The 22,057-nt window shown below is 41.0% G+C and overlaps 1 protein-coding gene across 1 annotated transcript in view; it reads right to left on the bottom strand.

Moving 5' to 3' along the window:
• Positions 1–22,057, bottom strand: part of LOC124279900 (trifunctional enzyme subunit alpha, mitochondrial-like) — a 58,813-nt gene that overhangs the window by 18,913 nt on the left and 17,843 nt on the right. Inside the window, exons 5-14 of the mRNA XM_046715780.1 lie at positions 18,789–18,927; positions 18,380–18,499; positions 17,319–17,421; positions 16,095–16,164; positions 15,065–15,120; positions 8,580–8,698; positions 7,695–7,751; positions 5,247–5,356; positions 4,915–5,085; positions 2,298–2,433 (exon numbers count right to left, since the gene is read on the bottom strand). Of these exons, the coding sequence (XP_046571736.1) occupies positions 2,298–2,433; positions 4,915–5,085; positions 5,247–5,356; positions 7,695–7,751; positions 8,580–8,698; positions 15,065–15,120; positions 16,095–16,164; positions 17,319–17,421; positions 18,380–18,499; positions 18,789–18,927 (1,081 nt within the window). The remainder of the gene's footprint in view (positions 1–2,297; positions 2,434–4,914; positions 5,086–5,246; positions 5,357–7,694; positions 7,752–8,579; positions 8,699–15,064; positions 15,121–16,094; positions 16,165–17,318; positions 17,422–18,379; positions 18,500–18,788; positions 18,928–22,057) is intronic.

Raw genomic sequence — 22,057 nt, 5'->3', positions numbered from 1 at the left:
CTCTGAAGATATGGCTGTGAGGAAACTTACATCAGGCGTAGCTGCAACTATCCTCTGAGTGTTAGAGCTTGACACTGTAAGAGGACCCAGAAGCTCCTGTCACTGTTGTAGAGATCTTGCATGGCTGATTGCCAACAGTACCTGATGCTGTATCTTTGGGGGAAACAAAATCTTGCTTTGCTTAGTATCGAATTCAGCTCCAATAAAATTAAAGTCATCAGCTCTGACTTCTGGACTTCCAGCACTGAATGTAGTTGATAGAGTAACTGGGTGGTGATGCTGTGTTGATTCTGGAGCGTCTGAGGAACTGCATGAGGTGGAATACAACTGTTTATGTGCCCTCCATGAGTAGTGTATTCGCTGTAAGATAAACTGAAGAAACTTCTGATGATCATGGAGTGAGTTGGGTTTTACACTGCTTTTGGCAATAACCAGCAATTTCAGGGGACACCAGAAATGGGCTTCACACATTGTACCCATGTGGGGAATCGAACCCAGGTCTTCGGCATGATGAGCGAACGCTTTAACCACTGGGCTACCCCACCGCCCCGGTGATCATGGCAGATCGACACATGTAGATATGCATCATGGAAGATCGACACATGTAGATATGCATCTTGGAAATCAAGGCTAATCATATAATCCCCTGGATTGATGACTGTGCAAAGGAGCGCAATGGAGACTGTGAATGTGGCTGTAGAATGTTGAAGGTCAAGCGAAGCTTGTCCCAATTTCTGCAGCCGACAATCCAATGGTAGGCATCAGAGGAATCAGCAACACAGACAGAACAGAAGGTTGCAGAATCATAGACGATGTAAACGGGAATGAAGACACATTCCACTTTAGGACAAGGTGATCATAGAAGATAACAAGCATTGTCACCAAGGTTCCACTGATACCAACTCGATGCTGTCAAATATTCAGAAGCTTGTAATGATCAACCGTATCAAATGCTGCACTGAGAGCTAAAATAGTCAGCGCTGCCATGTCACCAAAATCCACTAGACACCTGAGATCATTGACAACTCTCAGGAGCACAGTCTAAGTAAACTTAGGCTCAGTATTATTCGTTACACTGCTATATTGAGTCTAACAAGCAGTTGTCACTAAGGTGACATAATCCCCCGCCGCAAATTATCAAATCAAACTTAAAAAGTCATGAAAGTGAAGATCATAGTTTAAGATGAAGTTAAATGTCAACAAAAACATGACCAGTCGACCTCTCTTGATATCTTGCTCTGTAGTTGTTCAAACACACAAATATTTTCAAGACTCACTTTGACCTTGACATGAATGTCATGGTGTATGAAATATGCAAAAATAGTAACAAAGAAATTGCTTATCAAAAAACATTCAAGAGAAGCCCAAGATATTTTATGGATTTATGCTTCCTAATTCTTTCCCTCATATAGAAGCATAAATCCACCAAATATCTTGGTCATCTATAACAACTTCTAAATGCCGCTAAAAGACATTCAAGAGAAGTCTTAAAAGTCTATGAAGAAAATCCAGTGAACAGTTCTTGAGATATCTTGCTGACAAATCTAACATGCAGGTTAACATGCCGAAATCTTCAAAGTGTCGCTGTGACCTTGAAAATTACGTGAAGATCACCAAAATCGACTGGGCCTTGGGCCTTGTGCCTTCCCTAGATGACGCTTGGTGTAAAATATGAAGAAAATCCAGTGAACGGTTCTTGAGATATCTTGCTGACAAGGGTAAAACATTAAGGCCCCTTGGTGACCTTGAAATGAAGGTCGTGGTCACCAAACCTGACTGGGACCTTTCGCATACTGTGATGAACCTAGGTACCAAATATGAAAAGAATCTAGTCAACGGTTCTTAACATATTCCGATATTCCGGTACGGACGGAGTCTAATCCTATATCCCCCGCCGCACATTTAGCACGAAGTGGGGATATGGGATTAGGCTCCGTCCGTAATAATGGATGGGGGTGTGTTCGTTCAATGTGTTAGAAGAGGCTGAAAACTTTGTTTCAGGTCCTTCCTACTCCAGGGTTGTAAGAACAAGAGAAAGTTTAAAACATGTGTTGACCTTGAAAGGCATTTTGAACAAAGCATTGGCTGTCTCTTCAAAGTAAGCTTAAGTAAGCTGCTTCCTGACTCTCTGTCACGTTAAGTCATTTCAATGGTCACTCAAAGTTTGCAAAAGGGTATTCTGACATGGCATGTAATGGATTGGCCACAGATCTTTGTATAGTGGTAGTGACCACAAAGAGGTGATTATAATGAGACCTTGTCAACAGATAAGAAAGATCAACATGCTGACAACTCACCTGCTCCACTTCTTTGACAACCTTGTGCTTGATACCAATGTCTTCAAACACTGCTTCAATCACCATGTCACAATTCTTGAAGTTCTCATATGACAAGGTACAGTCCAGATTAGACATGATTAAATCTCTCTCAGAGCTGGAATAATTAACACAGACAGCCTGTACATGTGCCTGTGGACAGCTTCACTCAAACACACATCCTCACACACACTGACATACACACACATCCTCACACACTGACATACACACACATCCTCACACACTGACATAAACACACATCCTCACACACACTGACATACACACACACATCCTCACACACTGACATACACACACATCCTCACACACTGACATAAACACACATCCTCACACACACTGACATACACACACACATCCTCACACACTGACATACACACACATCCTCACACACACACACATCCTCACACACACACTGACATACACACACACATCCTCACACACTGACATACACACACATCCTCACACACACTGACATACACACACATCCTCACACACACACACTGACATACACACACACACATCCTCACACACACATCCTCACACACACACACTGACATACACACACACATCCTCACACACTGACATACACACACATCCTCACACACACTGACATACACACACATCCTCACACACACACTGACATACACACACATCCTCACACACTGACATACACACACATCCTCACACACACACACTGACATACACACACATCCTCACACACACACTGACATACACACACACACATCCCCACACACACTGACATACACACACATCCTCATACACACTGACATACACACACATCCTCACACACACACTGACATACACACACACATCCTCACACACTGACATACACACACACACTGACATACACACACTAATGAACATAGCACACAACAATTTTTATTCAAACCAGTGTATGAAATAAGCCAAATCCACAGCCAGACATCTAAGCTGGTAACTTCAAAATGTTACCAGCCCAAAATGGATTTAACCAGACCAGACACCAAGATATGGTGAATGGATGGAACACAAAGTTTTTACCAGACCATTGGGCTGGCTAGGTGTAAATTTAGACCATCCGTCAGAAATCTAGCCCGTCTCGAGCGGTCGGACGAGCCTTATTTCATATCCTCGAGTCATCTGTTTTCGTTCAACATCTGTTTTCGGTCGGCAGTTTGCAAGTTCATTTCTCGCGGTTATTAACGAGATTTTACGTCACCAGACAGGTTATTTTTAGCAGGATGTCGACTGCTTCAGCTCTGACTAACAAAATGCTTCGTGTGAAATTTAGTAAGGTACATGATTGCAAACACACGTAAATGTTACGTTTTAGAACCGAGTTTACTAATGCATAAATTTTCATGTAATCAAAAATGCTATATCTAAAATATCGTCAGCTCCACCTTTTCAGTATAGCGTCGTCTGCATGTTTATAGTATGACGTATTATTATCCCCATATCATATCACGCGTGGCGTTGCCGTCGTAAAAAATATATGGAAACTGGATAGGGTCATCTCTTATTACGATTTTCCAAAATACTCATTTAATTTTCGAAACTGCAATTAATATATTTCTGTGTCATGGGCCCAGTGTACTCATCCTGCATGCTGTCATTGGGTCCACCTCAAGCTGTGCACCTCCGTATGTGTAGTGAGATCTTCTGATGAGTTTGGTGCCCTTTGTCAGCGAACCGGAGGAGTGAAACATGCCTGGACATGTGATGTAACTAGCGAAGTCTTATCATGATTAACTTTGACATGAAATTATAACGACCATAGTTTCTAATAATTATTATTGGAACTATTACAAATATTCTTTTTGGACTGGATGTTTATTAACTTTATATTATAAAAATATCAGCATAGCACGAATACTGCGATTACATTCGTGTTTTACGGAGAACCAATGAAGTGAACGAAAACAGATGACGTCACTTCCGCATTCAGGATCTTTGCGTAGCGAACTACGAGGCCTGCTGTGCGGGTGAAACACGAGGTTAATCCGTCAGATATTTGAATATCATAAATAAATAACAAACAAACGAAGTAGGTTTGTTTATTATCGATTTATTTATGCATTTTATGTTACGTTGGTCGACAATCCTTACACGACCGAAAACCGAATACACAAGGATACACTGTTCAAACGGTCCAACATTTCAAACTCATTCAAGTCCAGTGTGCGAAATAGTTTCAGAATTTTGCTAGCCAGTGAGAATGGCTTTGCCTGAGCCAGTCGGGCCAGTGAGTGTGGAGATTTACTGGCCCTACTGAATTTTTAATAGCCACAGGCTAGCAGGCCAGTTGCTATTTCGCACACTGTTCAAGTCTATCCTGTCTACATGAGAAATTGGATCACTATCACCATATTTGTTAAGTTGACAATTATCGGTTTTAATAATTGAGTGATTCATTCTCAGTTTTCAGAATTTTCAAATTGAAGCACATTAACAAACATCATACAATTCCTGTACCTGATCGGTCATTGATGCAGCCATATAATTCATGCAATAGTGGCCTACAGTCAGTGTAAACTTATCTGCCTCTACAACACAGTTCACCATAACATGACAAACTCACGTTGTGATTTTCCGCTTCTTGACCTGAGTGTCGAAGCCCTTCTGTACCTGGTCCTGCCCCCGAGCCAGCCCCTGGGTGGCCATGTCCTTGAGGATAACGTTCATGCCCTTGTCGATGCTCACCTGGCCAATGCCGGCACCCATCAGACCAGCACCAAGCACTGCTAGTGTCCTGACAACAAGTCACACAAAGAAATAATTATTTGTACATGTAGTTACTTACACACTGAACACAATAAACAGGCCATCCTGACAGGCCTCACTAGGGGATGACAAACGCACACGACATATCACAACATTTACAGACAAAGAAAATATGGAAACCAAACCTACTTTACTTCATTCTTTGGCTCTCCGAATGCATTCTTTTTGCAAGCTGTCTGCCCATAGTAAAGTCCTATAAGGCCCTTAGACTGATATGTCATTCCCAGCTGAGCAAATCCCTGGAATAAGACAACTTCAACATAGACACTGAGTACCAGACATTTAGACAATAGACCACATTAAATTTAACTTAATGTATAACGGAGCTCTCCAAACAAGACAAACACTTACAATTATTGTGATAATAATAGGCCCTATTATAACAGAATGTGCCAGAATGGTTAACCGACACATTTCAAGCACATCCTACGAGGTGCCAGAATGGTTAACCGACACATTTCAAGCACATCCTACGAGGTGCCAGAATGGTTAACCGACACATTTCAAGCACATCCTACGAGGTGCCAGAATGGTTAACTGACACATTTCAAGAACATTCTACGAGGTGCCAGAATGGTTAACCGACACATTTCAAGCACATCCTACGAGGTGCCAGAATGGTTAACCGACACATTTCAAGCACATCCTACGAGGTGCCAGAGTGGTTAACCGACACATTTCAAGCACATCCTGCGAGGTGCCAGAGTGGTTAACACATTTCAAGCACATCCTACGAGGTGCCAGAATGGTTAAACAACACATTTTGAGCACATCCTATGAGTGGCCAGAATGGTTAAACGACACGTTTCAAGCACATCCTATGAGGTGCCAGAATGGTTAACCGACACATTTCAAGCACATCCTACAAGGTGCCAGAATGGTTAACTGACCGATTTCAAGCACATCCTATTCACTACTGGGTGAACTGAGTTATATTTCGAACAAAACTGCGTGCTCAACTAAGGAGACTATGGCAACGTAACTGTAGGAAGTCTTGGGAATCAAACTTGCAATGTGTCACCCATCCAATTACCCCCCCCAGAAGAAATCTGATGAACCTCATCCTGATTTAAAAGCTGTGCCCTTTGCATAGGACCATGTAGCATCTCATTACAAATGTGGTAAAAGCAACAACAACTAAAACAGCCACCGAAAACAAATTATTTCAGGCCATTCCTATAACAACCAAGTCAAGAACAAATGTAAGCAAAGACAATGGCACAACGGCAAGTGTGACTGAACTGGGTTCAACACCAACAAGCATTTCATTTATCTGGGATGTTCAATGTTCACTCCTGGCACCAAGCACAATCAGAAGCACCTGAACACAAGTCCTGTCACCAAGTACAATCAGGAAGACTTGAACACACAAGTCCTGGCACCAAGTACAATCAGGAAGACTTTAACACACAAGTCCTGACACCAAGCACAATCAGGAAGACTTGAACACACAAGTCCTGACACCAAGTACAATCAGGAAGACTTGAACACACAAGTCCTGACACCAAGTACAATCAGGAAGACTTGAACACACAAGTCCTGGCACCAAGTACAATCAGGAAGACTTGAACACACAAGTCCTGACACCAGGAAGCACAATCAGGAAGACTTGAACACACAAGTCCTGGCACCAAGTACAATCAGGAAGACTTGAACACACAAGTCCTGACACCAAGTACAATCAGGAAGACTTGAACATACAAGTCCTGACACCAAGTACAATCAGGGAGACTTTAACACACAAGTCCTGACACCAAGTACAATCAGGAAGACTTGAACACACAAGTCCTGACACCAAGTACAATCAGGGAGACTTTAACACACAAGTCCTGACACCAAGTACAATCAGGAAGACTTGAACACACAAGTCCTGACACCAAGCACAATCAGGAAGACTTTAACACACAAGTCCTGACACCAAGCACAATCAGGGAGACTTTAACACACAAGTCCTGACACCAAGTACAATCAGGAAGACTTGAACACACAAGTCCTAACACCAAGTACAATCAGGAAGACTTGAACACACAAGTCCTGGCACCAAGTACAATCAGGGAGACTTTAACACACAAGTCCTGACACCAAGTACAATCAGGGAGACTTTAACACACAAGTCCTGACACCAAGTACAATCAGGAAGACTTGAACACACAAGTCCTGACACCAAGTACAATCAGGAAGACTTGAACACACAAGTCCTGACACCAAGTACAATCAGGAAGACTTTAACACACAAGTCCTGACACCAAGTACAATCAGGGAGACTTTAACACACAAGTCCTGACACCAAGTACAATCAGGAAGACTTGAACACACAAGTCCTGACACCGACACCAAGCACAATCAGGAAGACTTGAACACACAAGTCCTGACACCAAGCACAATCAGGAAGACTTGAACACACAAGTCCTGACACCAAGTACAATCAGGAAGACTTGAACACACAAGTCCTGGCACCAAGTACAATCAGGAAGACTTGAACACACAAGTCCTGGCACCAAGTACAATCAGGAAGACTTGAACACACAAGTCCTGACACACATATCATGCTGCAAGAACTGAGTGAACTGTGACTACCTTTGCCTCCGCCTTGTATCCAGCTTCCTTCCCTTCATCAAGACCAGTCCTCACCACCTGTTGTCAGTACAAAACATTACGGTTACACATTTACAAAGGTATCAAGTAGTCTCTTATCAAAACCTACAATCACTTACAATCTGAGTATATTTCTAGTTTTACCCCCTGTATGCCTAGACACGTTCCATAAGTACTGAGCCACTGCATGCAATGACTAGACACATGTTCCATAAGTACTGAGCCACTGCATGCAATGACTAGACACATGTTCCATAAGTATTGAGCCACTGCATGCAATGACTAGACACATGTGAATACACAATGCCATTTAGAAAGTCAAATGTAACAGTTGTCATATTTGGAATTACACTTTCTTAGTAAAGTACACATTTTAGTACTTTTGTTGGGTTGAGTCCCATCCGGGATTTGAACCCACACCCTCAGAGTCAGGCACCTAATCGCCAGCACACAAAGTCAGCCTAAACCGCTCAGCCAATGCGGTTTCCACAAAAATGGAAGTTGGACAAGTGGTAGTTTTTAGAAAGTGGTCAAATGTAACATTTGTTATATTTGGGATTACACTTTCTTAGTAAAGTCAGGCACTCAATCGCCTGCACACAAACTCAGACACCTAACCTGCTCAGCCACCGGGTGTAATCACAAATATAACATGCAGTATTGTGAGCAGTTCAGGAATTAGTAGAGTTGGCCATGAACATCCCTCTCTGTCGGCAAATAAGGTTTGATCTACTGTCAGCGACAGTGATAGGATTGTTGATGACATGGTGCAGGTGGTGAAAATATAAATTAAAGCATACACTGCAAATCCAAAGGCTGCTTGTACTAACTACCCAACATACACAGGACTACTTTCAAACTTCTTACTTCCAATATCTTCAGAGGGGCTGGATAAAGTCCCTGTGACAATTTCATCACCTGCCCTCGAGCTTTCTTGAAAACAAAGTTCTTGCCGAAGTCATACTGTAACAGGGTGTCCATGATTTCTGTTGGGAAGAAATGAACAGGACATGTGAGTGGAAGGATAACAGTACATGGAGGAACATCCTCTTTATTACTGTCATATATATGGAGGTCAGGTGCAGCTACTGGACGATGTACGTATGATGGAAGGATAACAGTATATGGCCTGACTGACTGACTGAGTTTAGTTTAACGCCGCTTTTAGCAATATTCCAGCAACATCACGGCGGGGGACACCAGAAATGGGCTTCACACATTGTACCCATGTGGGGATTCGAACCCGGGTCTTCGGCGTGACGAGCCGATCGCTTTAACCACTAGGCTACCCCACCGACCCTACAGTATATGGAGGAACACCCTCTGTATTACTGAGTAATATATATGGAGGATCACCCTCTGTATTACTGAGTAACATATATGGAGGAACACCCTCTGTATTACTGAGTAATATATATATGGTGGACCACCCTCTGTATTAGTGAGTAATATATATGGAGGAACACCCTCTGTATTACTCAGTAATATATATGGAGGAACACCCTCTGTATTACTCAGTAATATATATGGTGGACCACCCTCTATATTACTCAGTAATATATATATGGTGGACCACCCTCTGTATTACTCAGTAATATATATGGAGGAACACCCTCTGTATTACTCAGTAATATATATGGTGGACCACCCTCTGTATTACTCAGTAATATATATGGAGGATCACCCTCTGTATTACTCAGTAATATATATGGAGGATCACCCTCTGTATTACTCAGTAACATATATGGTGGACCACCCTCTGTATTACTCAGTAATATATATATGGTGGAACACCCTCTGTATTACTCAGTAATATATATGGAGGAACACCCTCTGTATTACTCAGTAATATATATGGAGGATCACCCTCTGTATTACTCAGTAATATATATGGTGGACCACCCTCTGTATTACTCAGTAATATATATGGAGGATCACCCTCTGTATTACTCAGTAATATATAAGGTGGACCACCCTCTGTATTACTCAGTAATATATATGGTGGACCACCCTCTGTATTACTCAGTAATATATATGGTGGACCACCCTCTGTATTACTCAGTAATATATAAGGTGGACCACCCTCTGTATTACTCAGTAATATATATGGAGGATCACCCTCTGTATTACTCAGTAATATATATAAGGTGGACCACCCTCTGTATTACTCAGTAATATATATGGTGGACCACCCTCTGTATTACTCAGTAATATATATGGTGGACCACCCTCTGTATTACTCAGTAATATATATGGTGGACCACCCTCTGTATTACTAAGTAATATATATATGGTGGACCACCCTCTGTATTACTCAGTAATATATATGGTGGACCATCCTCTGTATTACTCAGTAATATATATGGTGGACCACCCTCTGTATTACTCAGTAATATATATGGTGGACCACCCTCTGTATTACCAGTAATATATATATGGTGGACCACCCCTCTGTATTACTCAGTAAATATATATGGTGGACCACCCTCTGTATTACTCAGTAATATATATGGTGGACCACCCTCTGTATTACTCAGTAATATATATGGTGGACCACCCTCTGTATTACTCAGTAATATATATGGTGGACCACCCTCTGTATTACTCAGTAATATATATGGTGGACCACCCTCTGTATTACTAAGTAATATATATATGGTGGACCACCCTCTGTATTACTCAATCTCTGTATTACTAATATATATATGGAGGATCACCCTCTGTATTACTCAGTAATATATATGGTGGACCACCCTCTGTATTATTCAGTAATATATATGGTGGACCACCCTCTGTATTATTCAGTAATATATATGGTGGACCACCCTCTGTATTACTCAGTAATATATATGGAGGATCACCCTCTGTATTACTCAGTAATATATATGGAGGATCACCCTCTGTATTACTCAGTAATATATATGGTGGAACACCCTCTGTATTACTCAGTAATATATATGGAGGATCACCCTCTGTATTACTCAGTAATATATATGGTGGACCACCCTCTGTATTACTCAGTAATATATATGGTGGACCACCCTCTGTATTACTCAGTAATATATATGGTGGACCACCCTCTGTATTACTCAGTAATATATATATGGTGGACCATCCTCTGTATTACTCAGTAATATATATATGGTGGACCATCCTCTGTATTACTCAGTAATATATATGGTGGACCACCCTCTGTATTACTAAGTAATATATATATGGTGGACCACCCTCTGTATTACTCAGTAGTATATATGGTGGACCACCCTCTGTATTACTGAGTAATATATATGGAGGATCACCCTCTGTATTACTGAGTAACATATATGGAGGAACACCCTCTGTATTACTGAGTAATATATATATGGTGGACCACCCTCTGTATTAGTGAGTAATATATATGGAGGAACACCCTCTGTATTACTCAGTAATATATATGGAGGAACACCCTCTGTATTACTCAGTAATATATATGGTGGACCACCCTCTATATTACTCAGTAATATATATATGGTGGACCACCCTCTGTATTACTCAGTAATATATATGGAGGAACACCCTCTGTATTACTCAGTAATATATATGGTGGACCACCCTCTGTATTACTCAGTAATATATATGGAGGATCACCCTCTGTATTACTCAGTAATATATATGGAGGATCACCCTCTGTATTACTCAGTAACATATATATGGTGGACCACCCTCTGTATTACTCAGTAATATATATATGGTGGAACACCCTCTGTATTACTCAGTATATATATGGAGGAACACCCTCTGTATTACTCCAGTAATATATATGGAGGATCACCCTCTGTATTACTCAGTAATATATATGGTGGACCACCCTCTGTATTACTCAGTATTATATATACCCTCTGTGCATTACTCAGTAATATATATGGTCACCCTCTGTATTACTCCAGTAATATATATGGTGGACCACCCTCTGTATTACTCAGTAATATATATGGTGGACCACCCTCTGTATTACTCAGTAATATATATGGTGGACCACCCTCTGTATTACTCAGTAATATATATGGTGGACCACCCTCTGTATTACTCAGTAATATATATGGTGGACCACCCTCTGTATTACTCAGTAATATATAAGGTGGACCACCCTCTGTATTACAGTAATATATATGGTGGACCACCCTCTGTATTACTCAGTAATATATATGGTGGACCACCCTCTGTATTACTAAGTAATATATATATGGTGGACCACCCTCTGTATTACTAAGTAATATATATATGGTGGACCACCCTCTGTATTACTCAGTAATATATATGGTGGACCATCCTCTGTATTACTCAGTAACATATATGGTGGACCACCCTCTGTATTACTCAGTAATATATATGGTGGACCACCCTCTGTATTACTAAGTAATATATATATGGTGGACCACCCTCTGTATTACTCAGTAACATATATGGTGGACCACCCTCTGTATTACTCAGTAATATATATGGTGGACCACCCTCTGTATTACTCAGTAATATATATATGGTGGACCACCCTCTGTATTACTCAGTAATATATGGTGGACCACCCTCTGTATTACTCAGTAATATATATGGTGGACCATCCTCTGTATTACAAAGTATACATATATATGGTGGACCATCCTCTGTATTACTCAGTAATATATATGGTGGACCACCCTCTGTATTACTCAGTAATATATATATGGTGGACCACCCTCTGTATTACTAAGTAATATATATATGGTGGACCACCCTCTGTATTATTCAGTAATATATATGGTGGACCACCCTCTGTATTACTCAGTAATATATATATGGTGGACCACCCTCTGTATTACTCAGTAATATATATGGTGGACCACCCTCTGTATTACTCAGTAATATATATGGTGGACCACCCTCTGTATTACTCAGTAATATATATGGTGGACCACCCTCTGTATTACTCAGTAATATATATATGGTGGACCACCCTCTGTATTACTCAGTAATATATATGGTGGACCACCCTCTGTATTACTCAGTAATATATATGGTGGACCACCCTCTGTATTATTCAGTAATATATATGGTGGACCACCCTCTGTATTACTCAGTAATATATATGGTGGACCACCCTCTGTATTACTCAGTAATATATATGGTGGACCACCCTCTGTATTACTCAGTAATATATATGGTGGACCACCCTCTGTATTACTCAGTAATATATATGGTGGACCACCCTCTGTATTACTCAGTAATATATATGGTGGACCACCCTCTGACTCACCTCTGTATTACTCAGTAATATATATGGTGGACCACCCTCTGTATTACTCAGTAATATATATGGTGGACCACCCTCTGTATTACTCAGTAATATATATATGGTGGACCACCCTCTGTATTTACTCAGTATTATAGTAATATATATGGTGGACCACCCTCTGTATTACTCAGTAATATATATGGTGGACCACCCTCTGTATTACTCAGTAATATATATGGTGGACCACCCTCTGTATTACTCAGTAATATATATGGTGGACCACCCTCTGTATTACTCAGTAATATATATGGTGGACCACCCTCTGTATTACTCAGTAATATATATGGTGGACCACCCTCTGTATTACTCAGTAATATATATATGGTGGACCATCCTCTGTATTACTCCTCAGTAATATATATGGTGGACCACCCTCTGTATTACTCAGTAATATATATGGTGGACCACCCTCTGTATTACTCAGTAATATATATGGTGGACCACCCTCTGTATTACTCAGTAATATATATGGTGGACCACCCTCTGTATTACTCAGTAATATATATGGTGGACCACCCTCTGTATTACTCAGTAATATATATATGGTGGACCATCCTCTGTATTACTCAGTAATATATATATGGTGGACCACCCTCTGTATTACTCAGTAATATATATGGTGGACCATCCTCTGTATTACTCAGTAATATATATGGTGGACCACCCTCTGTATTACTCAGTAATATATATATGGTGGACCACCCTCTGTATTACTCAGTAATATATATATGGTGGACCACCCTCTGTATTACTCAGTAATATATATGGTGGACCACCCTCTGTATTACTCAGTAATATATATATGGTGGACCACCCTCTGTATTACTCAGTAATATATATGGTGGACCACCCTCTGTATTACTCAGTAATATATATGGTGGACCATCCTCTGTATTACTCAGTAATATATATATGGTGGACCACCCTCTGTATTACTAAGTAATATATATATGGTGGACCACCCTCTGTATTACTCAGTAATATATATATGGTGGACCACCCTCTGTATTACTCAGTAATATATATGGTGGACCACCCTCTGTATTACTCTAAGTAATATATATATGGTGGACCACCCTCTGTATTACTCAGTAAATATATATGGTGGACCATCCTCTGTATTACTCAGTAATATATATGGTGGACCATCCTCTGTATTACTCAGTATATATATATGGTGGACCACCCTCTGTATTACTCAGTAATATATATGGTGGACCACCCCTCTGTATTACTCAGTAATATATATATGGTGGACCACCCTCTGTATTACTCAGTAATATATATATGGTGGACCACCCTCTGTATTACTCAGTAATATATATGGTGGACCACCCTCTGTATTACTCAGTAATATATATATGGTGGACCATCCTCTGTATTACTCAGTAATATATATGGTGGACCATCCTCTGTATTACTCAGTAATATATATGGTGGACCACCCTCTGTATTACTCAGTAATATATATGGTGGACCACCCTCTGTATTACTCAGTAATATATATATGGTGGACCATCCTCTGTATTACTAAGTAATATATATATGGTGGACCACCCTCTGTATTACTCAGTAATATATATGGTGGAACACCCTCTGTATTACTCAGTAATATATATATGGTGGACCATCCTCTGTATTACTCAGTAATATATATATGGTGGACCATCCTCTGTATTACTCAGTATATATATTGGACCACCCTCTGTAATATATATATGGTGGACCATCCTCTGTATTACTCAGTAATATATATATGGTGGACCACCCTCTGTATTACTCAGTAATATATATGGTGGACCACCCTCTGTATTACTCAGTAAATATATATGGTGGACCATCCTCTGTATTACTCAGTAATATATATATGGTGGACCACCCTCTGTATTACTCAGTAATATATATGGAGGAACACCATCTGTGTTACTCAGTAATACTGTAATAAATAAGTTGTTCCCCCTTTCTTCTCTTTCCTTACAGCTCCAACTTCTAAATGCCTGATGATGGAGGCTTACATCTATCACTTGAGTCACTGAACACTTACTGTCTTGTAAACCTTTGTTCCTGGGTGTCTTCTTTAGCGTCCCGTTTGCTAGACCCCTGTTCAAGTAAAACAATGTTTGATTTAGAACATGTGAGTGACGGCAGCAGGTACCTCACTGGTGCTCCAACAAGTTACAAGATGTTAGACAATGTTTGATTTAGACCATGTGAGTGACGGCAGCAGGTACCTCACTGGTGCTCCAACAAGTTACAAGATGTTAGACAATGTTTGATTTAGACCATGTGAGTGACGGCAGCAGGTACCTCACTGGTGCTCCAACAAGTTACAAGATGTTAGACAATGTTTGATTTAGACCATGTGAGTGACGGCAGCAGGTACCTCACTGGTGCTCCAACAAGTTACAAGATGTTAGGATCCATGGTTTTAGAAGGAAAACTTCATGTTCATCTCTGTTACAATCTCTGATATTCAAGAACTGAAAACATTACACAATCACAGTATTTTTTAAACACTTATCCTGCTTACATATTTAAGTACTGTTACTACTAAGTGAAAATGGATGTCATTCTATGAGCATCATCAGTAACTATAAGCCGACATTACCTCCCAGACCATCGTGTCATCTCATATTTGAAGACCTACCCCTTTAAGTCAGTACACACGTATTCGCTGATTTAGCAAGGCATGAAAGTAGATATCTTTTGGTTGTTTTTTTAGGAATCTGTTTTTTTGTAGGTGTATCTTGCCAAGTTCAATGATTGTATAATCCATCTTTATTTTTCTCAGCAGAATATTATTCTGAGTATTTTAATGCATGGAAGCAAAAATCCATGCTGCTACCATGAATCATGCTGGAAGACTTATTCCTTGTGTTAGGACTTCATGATATTTGTGGAACATGAATGACAGGTTGTCATGCATCTAAAGCAAGTACTTGGCCGTAGCAACAATGTGCAACATAAGGATATGTGAAAATGTACTATCAATGGCACTTATTGGGAAACAACAGTATTCCAGCAATACCACCACAAGCACTCCTCCTACCAACTGTCATGCCATGAGACATTACCTGGCTGTTTGAATGGCCACATCCTCCAAATACTGAAGAGTTCTCTCCTCCGGGGCAGCAACGCCAGGACCTACAGAACACATTGAAACCAGTTACACATGGAGCAGTGTCTTCTGCATCTATCATTAAATATAACTGCACAATTATGTTGATCAGAAATGTGGTTTAATAATAACATAACAATAATAGTAATAATAGTGGATATTTACAAAGAGCCAGTGTCCACTCACTCATGCATGCTCATGGCAAATTAAAACTATTTACAAAAGAAGGGAAAAGTCAGTTGTAGGCTTTAGTAAAAAGGAATGTATTAAGGGCCTTCTTAAATGAGTGGAGGGTCGGGGCGAGTTAGATTTGGAGCGGTAGTGAGTTCAATGGGAAGAGAGCCAAGCTTAGGGTGAGTGAGTGAGTTAATATTTAACGTCACATCGGCAATATCTCAGCCATATCGTGACGAAAACAATTTATACAATAAATAGTGAAAATACTTTGAAGATTAAAACTTGTCAATGATGGACAGTAAAATCACTAGAGAATCACAGCTATGAATATAAAACTAGCGAGCAAAGTTAAAACATTCCAATTAAAGAAGTCAATACAGTATCAAAGACAGGCTATAGATCGCCAACAACTGAAGGTAGATCACCATACTAGGAACCATGGGGACTTGCATTACTTTTGCTACCTGCATGGACCCTAGCTGGATTTACACCATCCCTTCAGCTGCTGGCGATTGTAGGAAAATTTAGCCGGCAGTTAAAAGAACAAAGATACTACGTTTAAAATATGGTAAATTTACATTTTACTTTGAAAGTTTTGGGACTTACGTACCCTCTCAGAAGGACAATAATTTTACACTACTTTAACCCCCTTTGAGGGTACAGCCACTAACAATATAAGTTACTAATCTAAATTACCAATCTTTAAAATATATCTATTTACAAAACACATTAATCAGAATTCATCAAATAAATCAATTTCTACAGTCTGCTGTGGTACTGATGCCCAGTTTGGTTAGGTACTGACAACCGAGTTTGTTGAGGTACTGAGTGCCCAGTTTGTTGAGGTAAGGACTACCCAGTTTGTTGAGGTATTGACCACCAGTTTGTTGAGTTATTGACCACCCAGTTTGTTGAGGTATGGACCACCCAGTTTGTTGAGATACAGACCACCCAGTTTGCTCTGTCAGTTCGGACTGTCATACAGAATGCCAATGAAACATACCTAGAGGATCTATCAAGCTATCAACAAGGCCCATCTTCTTGGCTTTGTCTGGACGAATATTTTTTCCAGTCAACATCATGTCAAGGGCATTTGGGACACTAATCTGAAACAACATGAGAAACAACAGCTGAAACATCTCCACACACTGAGGTTACTGAGCTCCACACACTGAGGTTAGCTCACACACTGAACTGAGCTCCACACACTGAGGTTACTGAGCTCCACACACTGAGGTTACTGAGCTCCACACACTGAGGTTACTGAGCTTCACACACTGAGGTTACTGAGCTCCACACACTGAGGTTACTGAGCTCCACACACTGAGGTTACTGAGCTCCACACACTGAGGTTACTGAGCTCCACACACTGTTAGGCTCCACACACTGAGGTTACTGAGCTCCACACACTGAGGTTACTGAGCTCCACACACTGAGGTTACTGAGCTCCACACACTGAGGTTACTGAGCTTCACACACTGAGGTTACTGAGCTTCACACACTGAGGTTACTGAGCTCCACACACTGAGGTTACTGAGCTCCACACACTGAGGTTACTGAGCTCCACACACTGAGGTTACTGAGCTCCAACAGAATCAGTTAATCTTAAGGGTGATCTGATCATTATTTCAACCGTACAGTGATTTCATTGTAGACAAATTGATCACTTGATCCTTGAGGGGCATTTAGAAGTCAGAGTACTAAGGAAAGATAAGAAACATGGATGACAGATGACTATTACAATTAGGAGTCACATTTCAGTGTAGGTTCTCTGTGAAATCATTACTTGCTTAATAACTGTGTTAAAACCTACAGTTAAGTTTCGCACCTTATTGTGATGATAAAGTTGTTTGTCAGTGTGTCTTATTCTTCCTTAGACTAAATGATCAATAAGTAAACCTTTAAAGTTCAACCTTGAAAAAGTTTTTGATAAGAAGCCTTTTCAAACTAGTTCTTTATAGAACCAAACCAGACAAACATTTGGCTGATTTGTGCGCTTAGTGTCTTAAGTCTTTAAATTACATTAAAATGATCACAAATGAACTTGTGTGACAATGTACTGACAAGTCTTGGCAGTCTTTGTGTGCCCCCTGCCCCAGGGAGAAGACCGAGCATCACTTCCGGTACAGCCAGACTGGTCTTGCGATCCTTCACAGCCAGTCGGTACTGACAGGCCAGGGCAACCTGCAACACATTAACCAGTGTCAGAGAAATCACTGCTTACACAACACATTCAGACTTCATCTCAGTTGATTAAACAGACCAATGCAGATGGCAGCAGGCTACACAGTTACCATCCAGTTACATGTTTCAAAAATTATGTCTGTGGAAATACTTTTCATTGACTGGCATAAGAAACATATGAATTAATGAAGAAATTTTATTACAAACCCCAAGTGCAAATTAAAAACAAATCTCAAACATTTGGGACAGCAAGTAGAAATGCACAATGAACCAGTCTGTGGTCACCCACCTCCAGACCACCACCAAGGCACGATCCCATGATGGCAGCAACAATGGGTTTGGGACTGTCCTCCATTGTCTGGAAGGCTTGTTGTCCGGCCTGAGATATTCTCATCACTTCCTCCTCAGTCTTGCAGGAATCAATCATCCTGGAACAGTAACAGACACACTGAGACAACATTCCCTCCTCTGTAGTACAGGTCTAATCATCATAGAACAGTAACAGACACTGAGACAACATTCCCTCCTCTGTAGTACAGGTCTAATCATCATAGAACAGTAACAGACACACAGAGACAACATTTCCTCCTCTGTAGTACAGGTCTAATCATCATAGAACAGTAACAGACACACAGAGACAACATTCCCTCCTCTGTGGTGCAGGTCTAATCATCATAGAACAGTAACAGACACACTGAGACAACATTCCCTCCTCTGTAGTACAGGTCTAATCATCATAGAACAGTAACAGACACACAGAGACAACATTCCCTCCTTTGTAGTGAAGGTCTAATCATCCTAGACATGTGACGTACAACACACCCTAATTGTCTGTAATATCACTACTGTGTATAAGTTTAGGAACACTATCTCTATTGCATTATAGCCATAAATTCAGTTTAGACTGAGTATTGGCAAAATTTATTTAATGTTCATCTTCTTCACTGACAACATATCTAACGGATGTAAGGAAAACCCTCCCCTCATCAGGGAATGCCACCGTGCATATGTGGGGTGGAAACCCTCCCCTCATCAGGGAATGCCACCGTGCATATGTGGGGTGGAAACCCTCCCCTCATCAGGGAATGCCACCGTGCATATGTGGGGTGGAAACCCTCCCCTCATCAGGGAATGCCACCGTGCATATGTGGGGTGGAAACCCTCCCCTCATCAGGGAATGCCACCGTGCATGTGTGGGGTGGAAACCCTCCCCTCATCAGGGAATGCCACCGTGCATGTGTGGGGTGGAAACCCTCCCCTCATCAGGGAATGCCATCGTGCATGTGTGGGGTGGAAACCCTCCCCTCATCAGGGAATGCCACCGTGCATGTGTGGGCTGAAAACCCTCCCCTCATCAGGGAATGCCACCGTGCATATGTGGGGTGGAAACCCTCCCCTCATCAGGGAATGCCACCGTGCATGTGTGGGGTGGAAACCCTCCCCTCATCAGGGAATGCCACCGTGCATATGTGGGGTGGAAACCCTCCCCTCATCAGGGAATGCCACCGTGCATATGTGGGGTGGAAACCATCACATTAATAATCCATTACTGACATCATGATAAGCAGACATATATCAGGGGAGATGGAAGGGACTAATTCCTCATGTTTCAGAGGAAATATTATTAGAATTATTCAAAATGAAACTTCTGCTTGATATTTCTTTTGAACAGCATGTATTAGGGCTGTAACGATGCATCGAACTATCGATCGATTGCAATTGTAGAGTCTCCGATAGCAATTAATCGATGGTACAAACGAAAAACTACTCGATGCATCAATAATATGTGTGACTATCGATAGTTTAGTAATTGACTTTTGTTGATAAATGCGTAGCATAAAATATAGGTAGTAAGACATTTGTTTACTTTGATTTAGAGTTATCCGCCCGTTACCTCTCAAACCTGATCTGGGGTTTTAGTTTCTTGTCAGGGTGGAAGAGCTTTTGAAGCAACTCCATTTCCTCGCTGGACAGTGGAAGATGAACATGTGGCGCAAGAGTAATAGTAAGTTTTCCCTCGCATTTTCATTATTTTGCAAGTATATCAGGTTTTGCCATTTGGCAGAGGGGTCTAGAAATTTACAGATCTTTCTGTAATAGCTTGACACCCTATTTCTTGCAATTGTGCGTTAAATAAGGGAACCCTCCTAAGTGTCGAAACAAGATCGCGGAAAATGATCTCTTTTAAACACGAAAAATATGACAACCTCCTCAGCAGCTTCCACCCTGTGTCAGTTTTTTGCTGTCAATTTTATATATAGTTATTTTAGGTCTTCATTCACAGTTTAGGCTTAAATGCGTCAGTATTTTTTCAGCTATCGTCGAAAAATCAAACTGTACATTTTATATGCTTCCCCTCAATAGTCACCCCTAGCATGTACACCATGAAAGGGACTACTGGGTAGTTTCCCTAGATAGCAGCCTTCATTGTGGGTCCCATGACATATTGTGACGTCATGCCCAGATCAATTTCTGATTTCACTGCCAGTTTAAATGTCTTCTGAGATGTGATGTCCACATGTAACGTCATCCTGTTGGGAGGATCTCATTGACTCTGGTAGTCCGCCTGTCACTGCTGGATCTTGGAGGCCATGCTAACAGTAGACTCAAGAAACCTATGGTTGGTTGTCCTGATGAATGCTTTAATGATATTCTTTAGTCTCCTGTTGAAGATGTCTTAAAGTCTTAAAGACCTGTTGAAGATGTGCACATCTGTGTGACAGATCTAGGTTGTGACAACTCAGTTCTGTTAAACAGCTACGGAAGCAAATGACATATTAATACGGTATTGGGTGAAGCAGAATGAGATGATTTTTGTTTCCATAAGATCTGTACTTACATCCATATCAGTGCTGCCTGGAAGTTTTACCAGCATTTTGAACATATTGTCGAGCTGTAATGTAGCCTATTGCAGAGTGATGTTGATTTGAGAATCAAAGGGAAGACCTGTGCCCTGCTAAGTTGGATAGAAGATTGCACAAAAGCAACCCAGTTCAGGCAAGAGCTGATATTTCACATCTGCTTGTTGACATTGTCCAGGTCTCCGATTATAACCAACTCAACCTGCATCCTTGTTTTGGACTTCTTCACCAGATCATGGAGGTCTTCACCAAATCATGGAGGTCTTCACCAGATCATGGAGGTCTTCACCAGATCATGGAGGTCTTCACCAGATCATGGAGGTCTTCACCAGATCATGGAGGTCTTCACCAGATCATGGAGGTCTTCACCAGATCATGGAGGTCTTCACCAGATCATGGAGGTCTTCACCAGATCATGGAGGTCTTCACCAGATCATGGAGGTCTTCACCAGATCATGGAGGTCTTCACCAGATCATGGAGGTCTTCACCAGATCATGGAGGTCTTCACCAGATCATCGAGGTCTTCACCAGATCATCGAGGTCTTCATCAATCATAGGAAGGAGTAGAAAGGGAGCATTGTAGATCTAAGGCACTCTCTTGCTGATACATGGCATCTCAAGTCTAATGTGCCCTGGTGATCCAATTAGATAAGATGTAATCTTGTTAACGCATTGATATTAAAAGGGAAGCATGAC

The sequence above is a fragment of the Haliotis rubra genome, unplaced genomic scaffold, assembly GCF_003918875.1.
Source record: "Haliotis rubra isolate DU_JTF1 unplaced genomic scaffold, ASM391887v1 Scf258, whole genome shotgun sequence".
Lineage (NCBI taxonomy): Eukaryota > Metazoa > Mollusca > Gastropoda > Lepetellida > Haliotidae > Haliotis > Haliotis rubra.
This window is presented reverse-complemented; position numbering and strand designations above follow the sequence as displayed.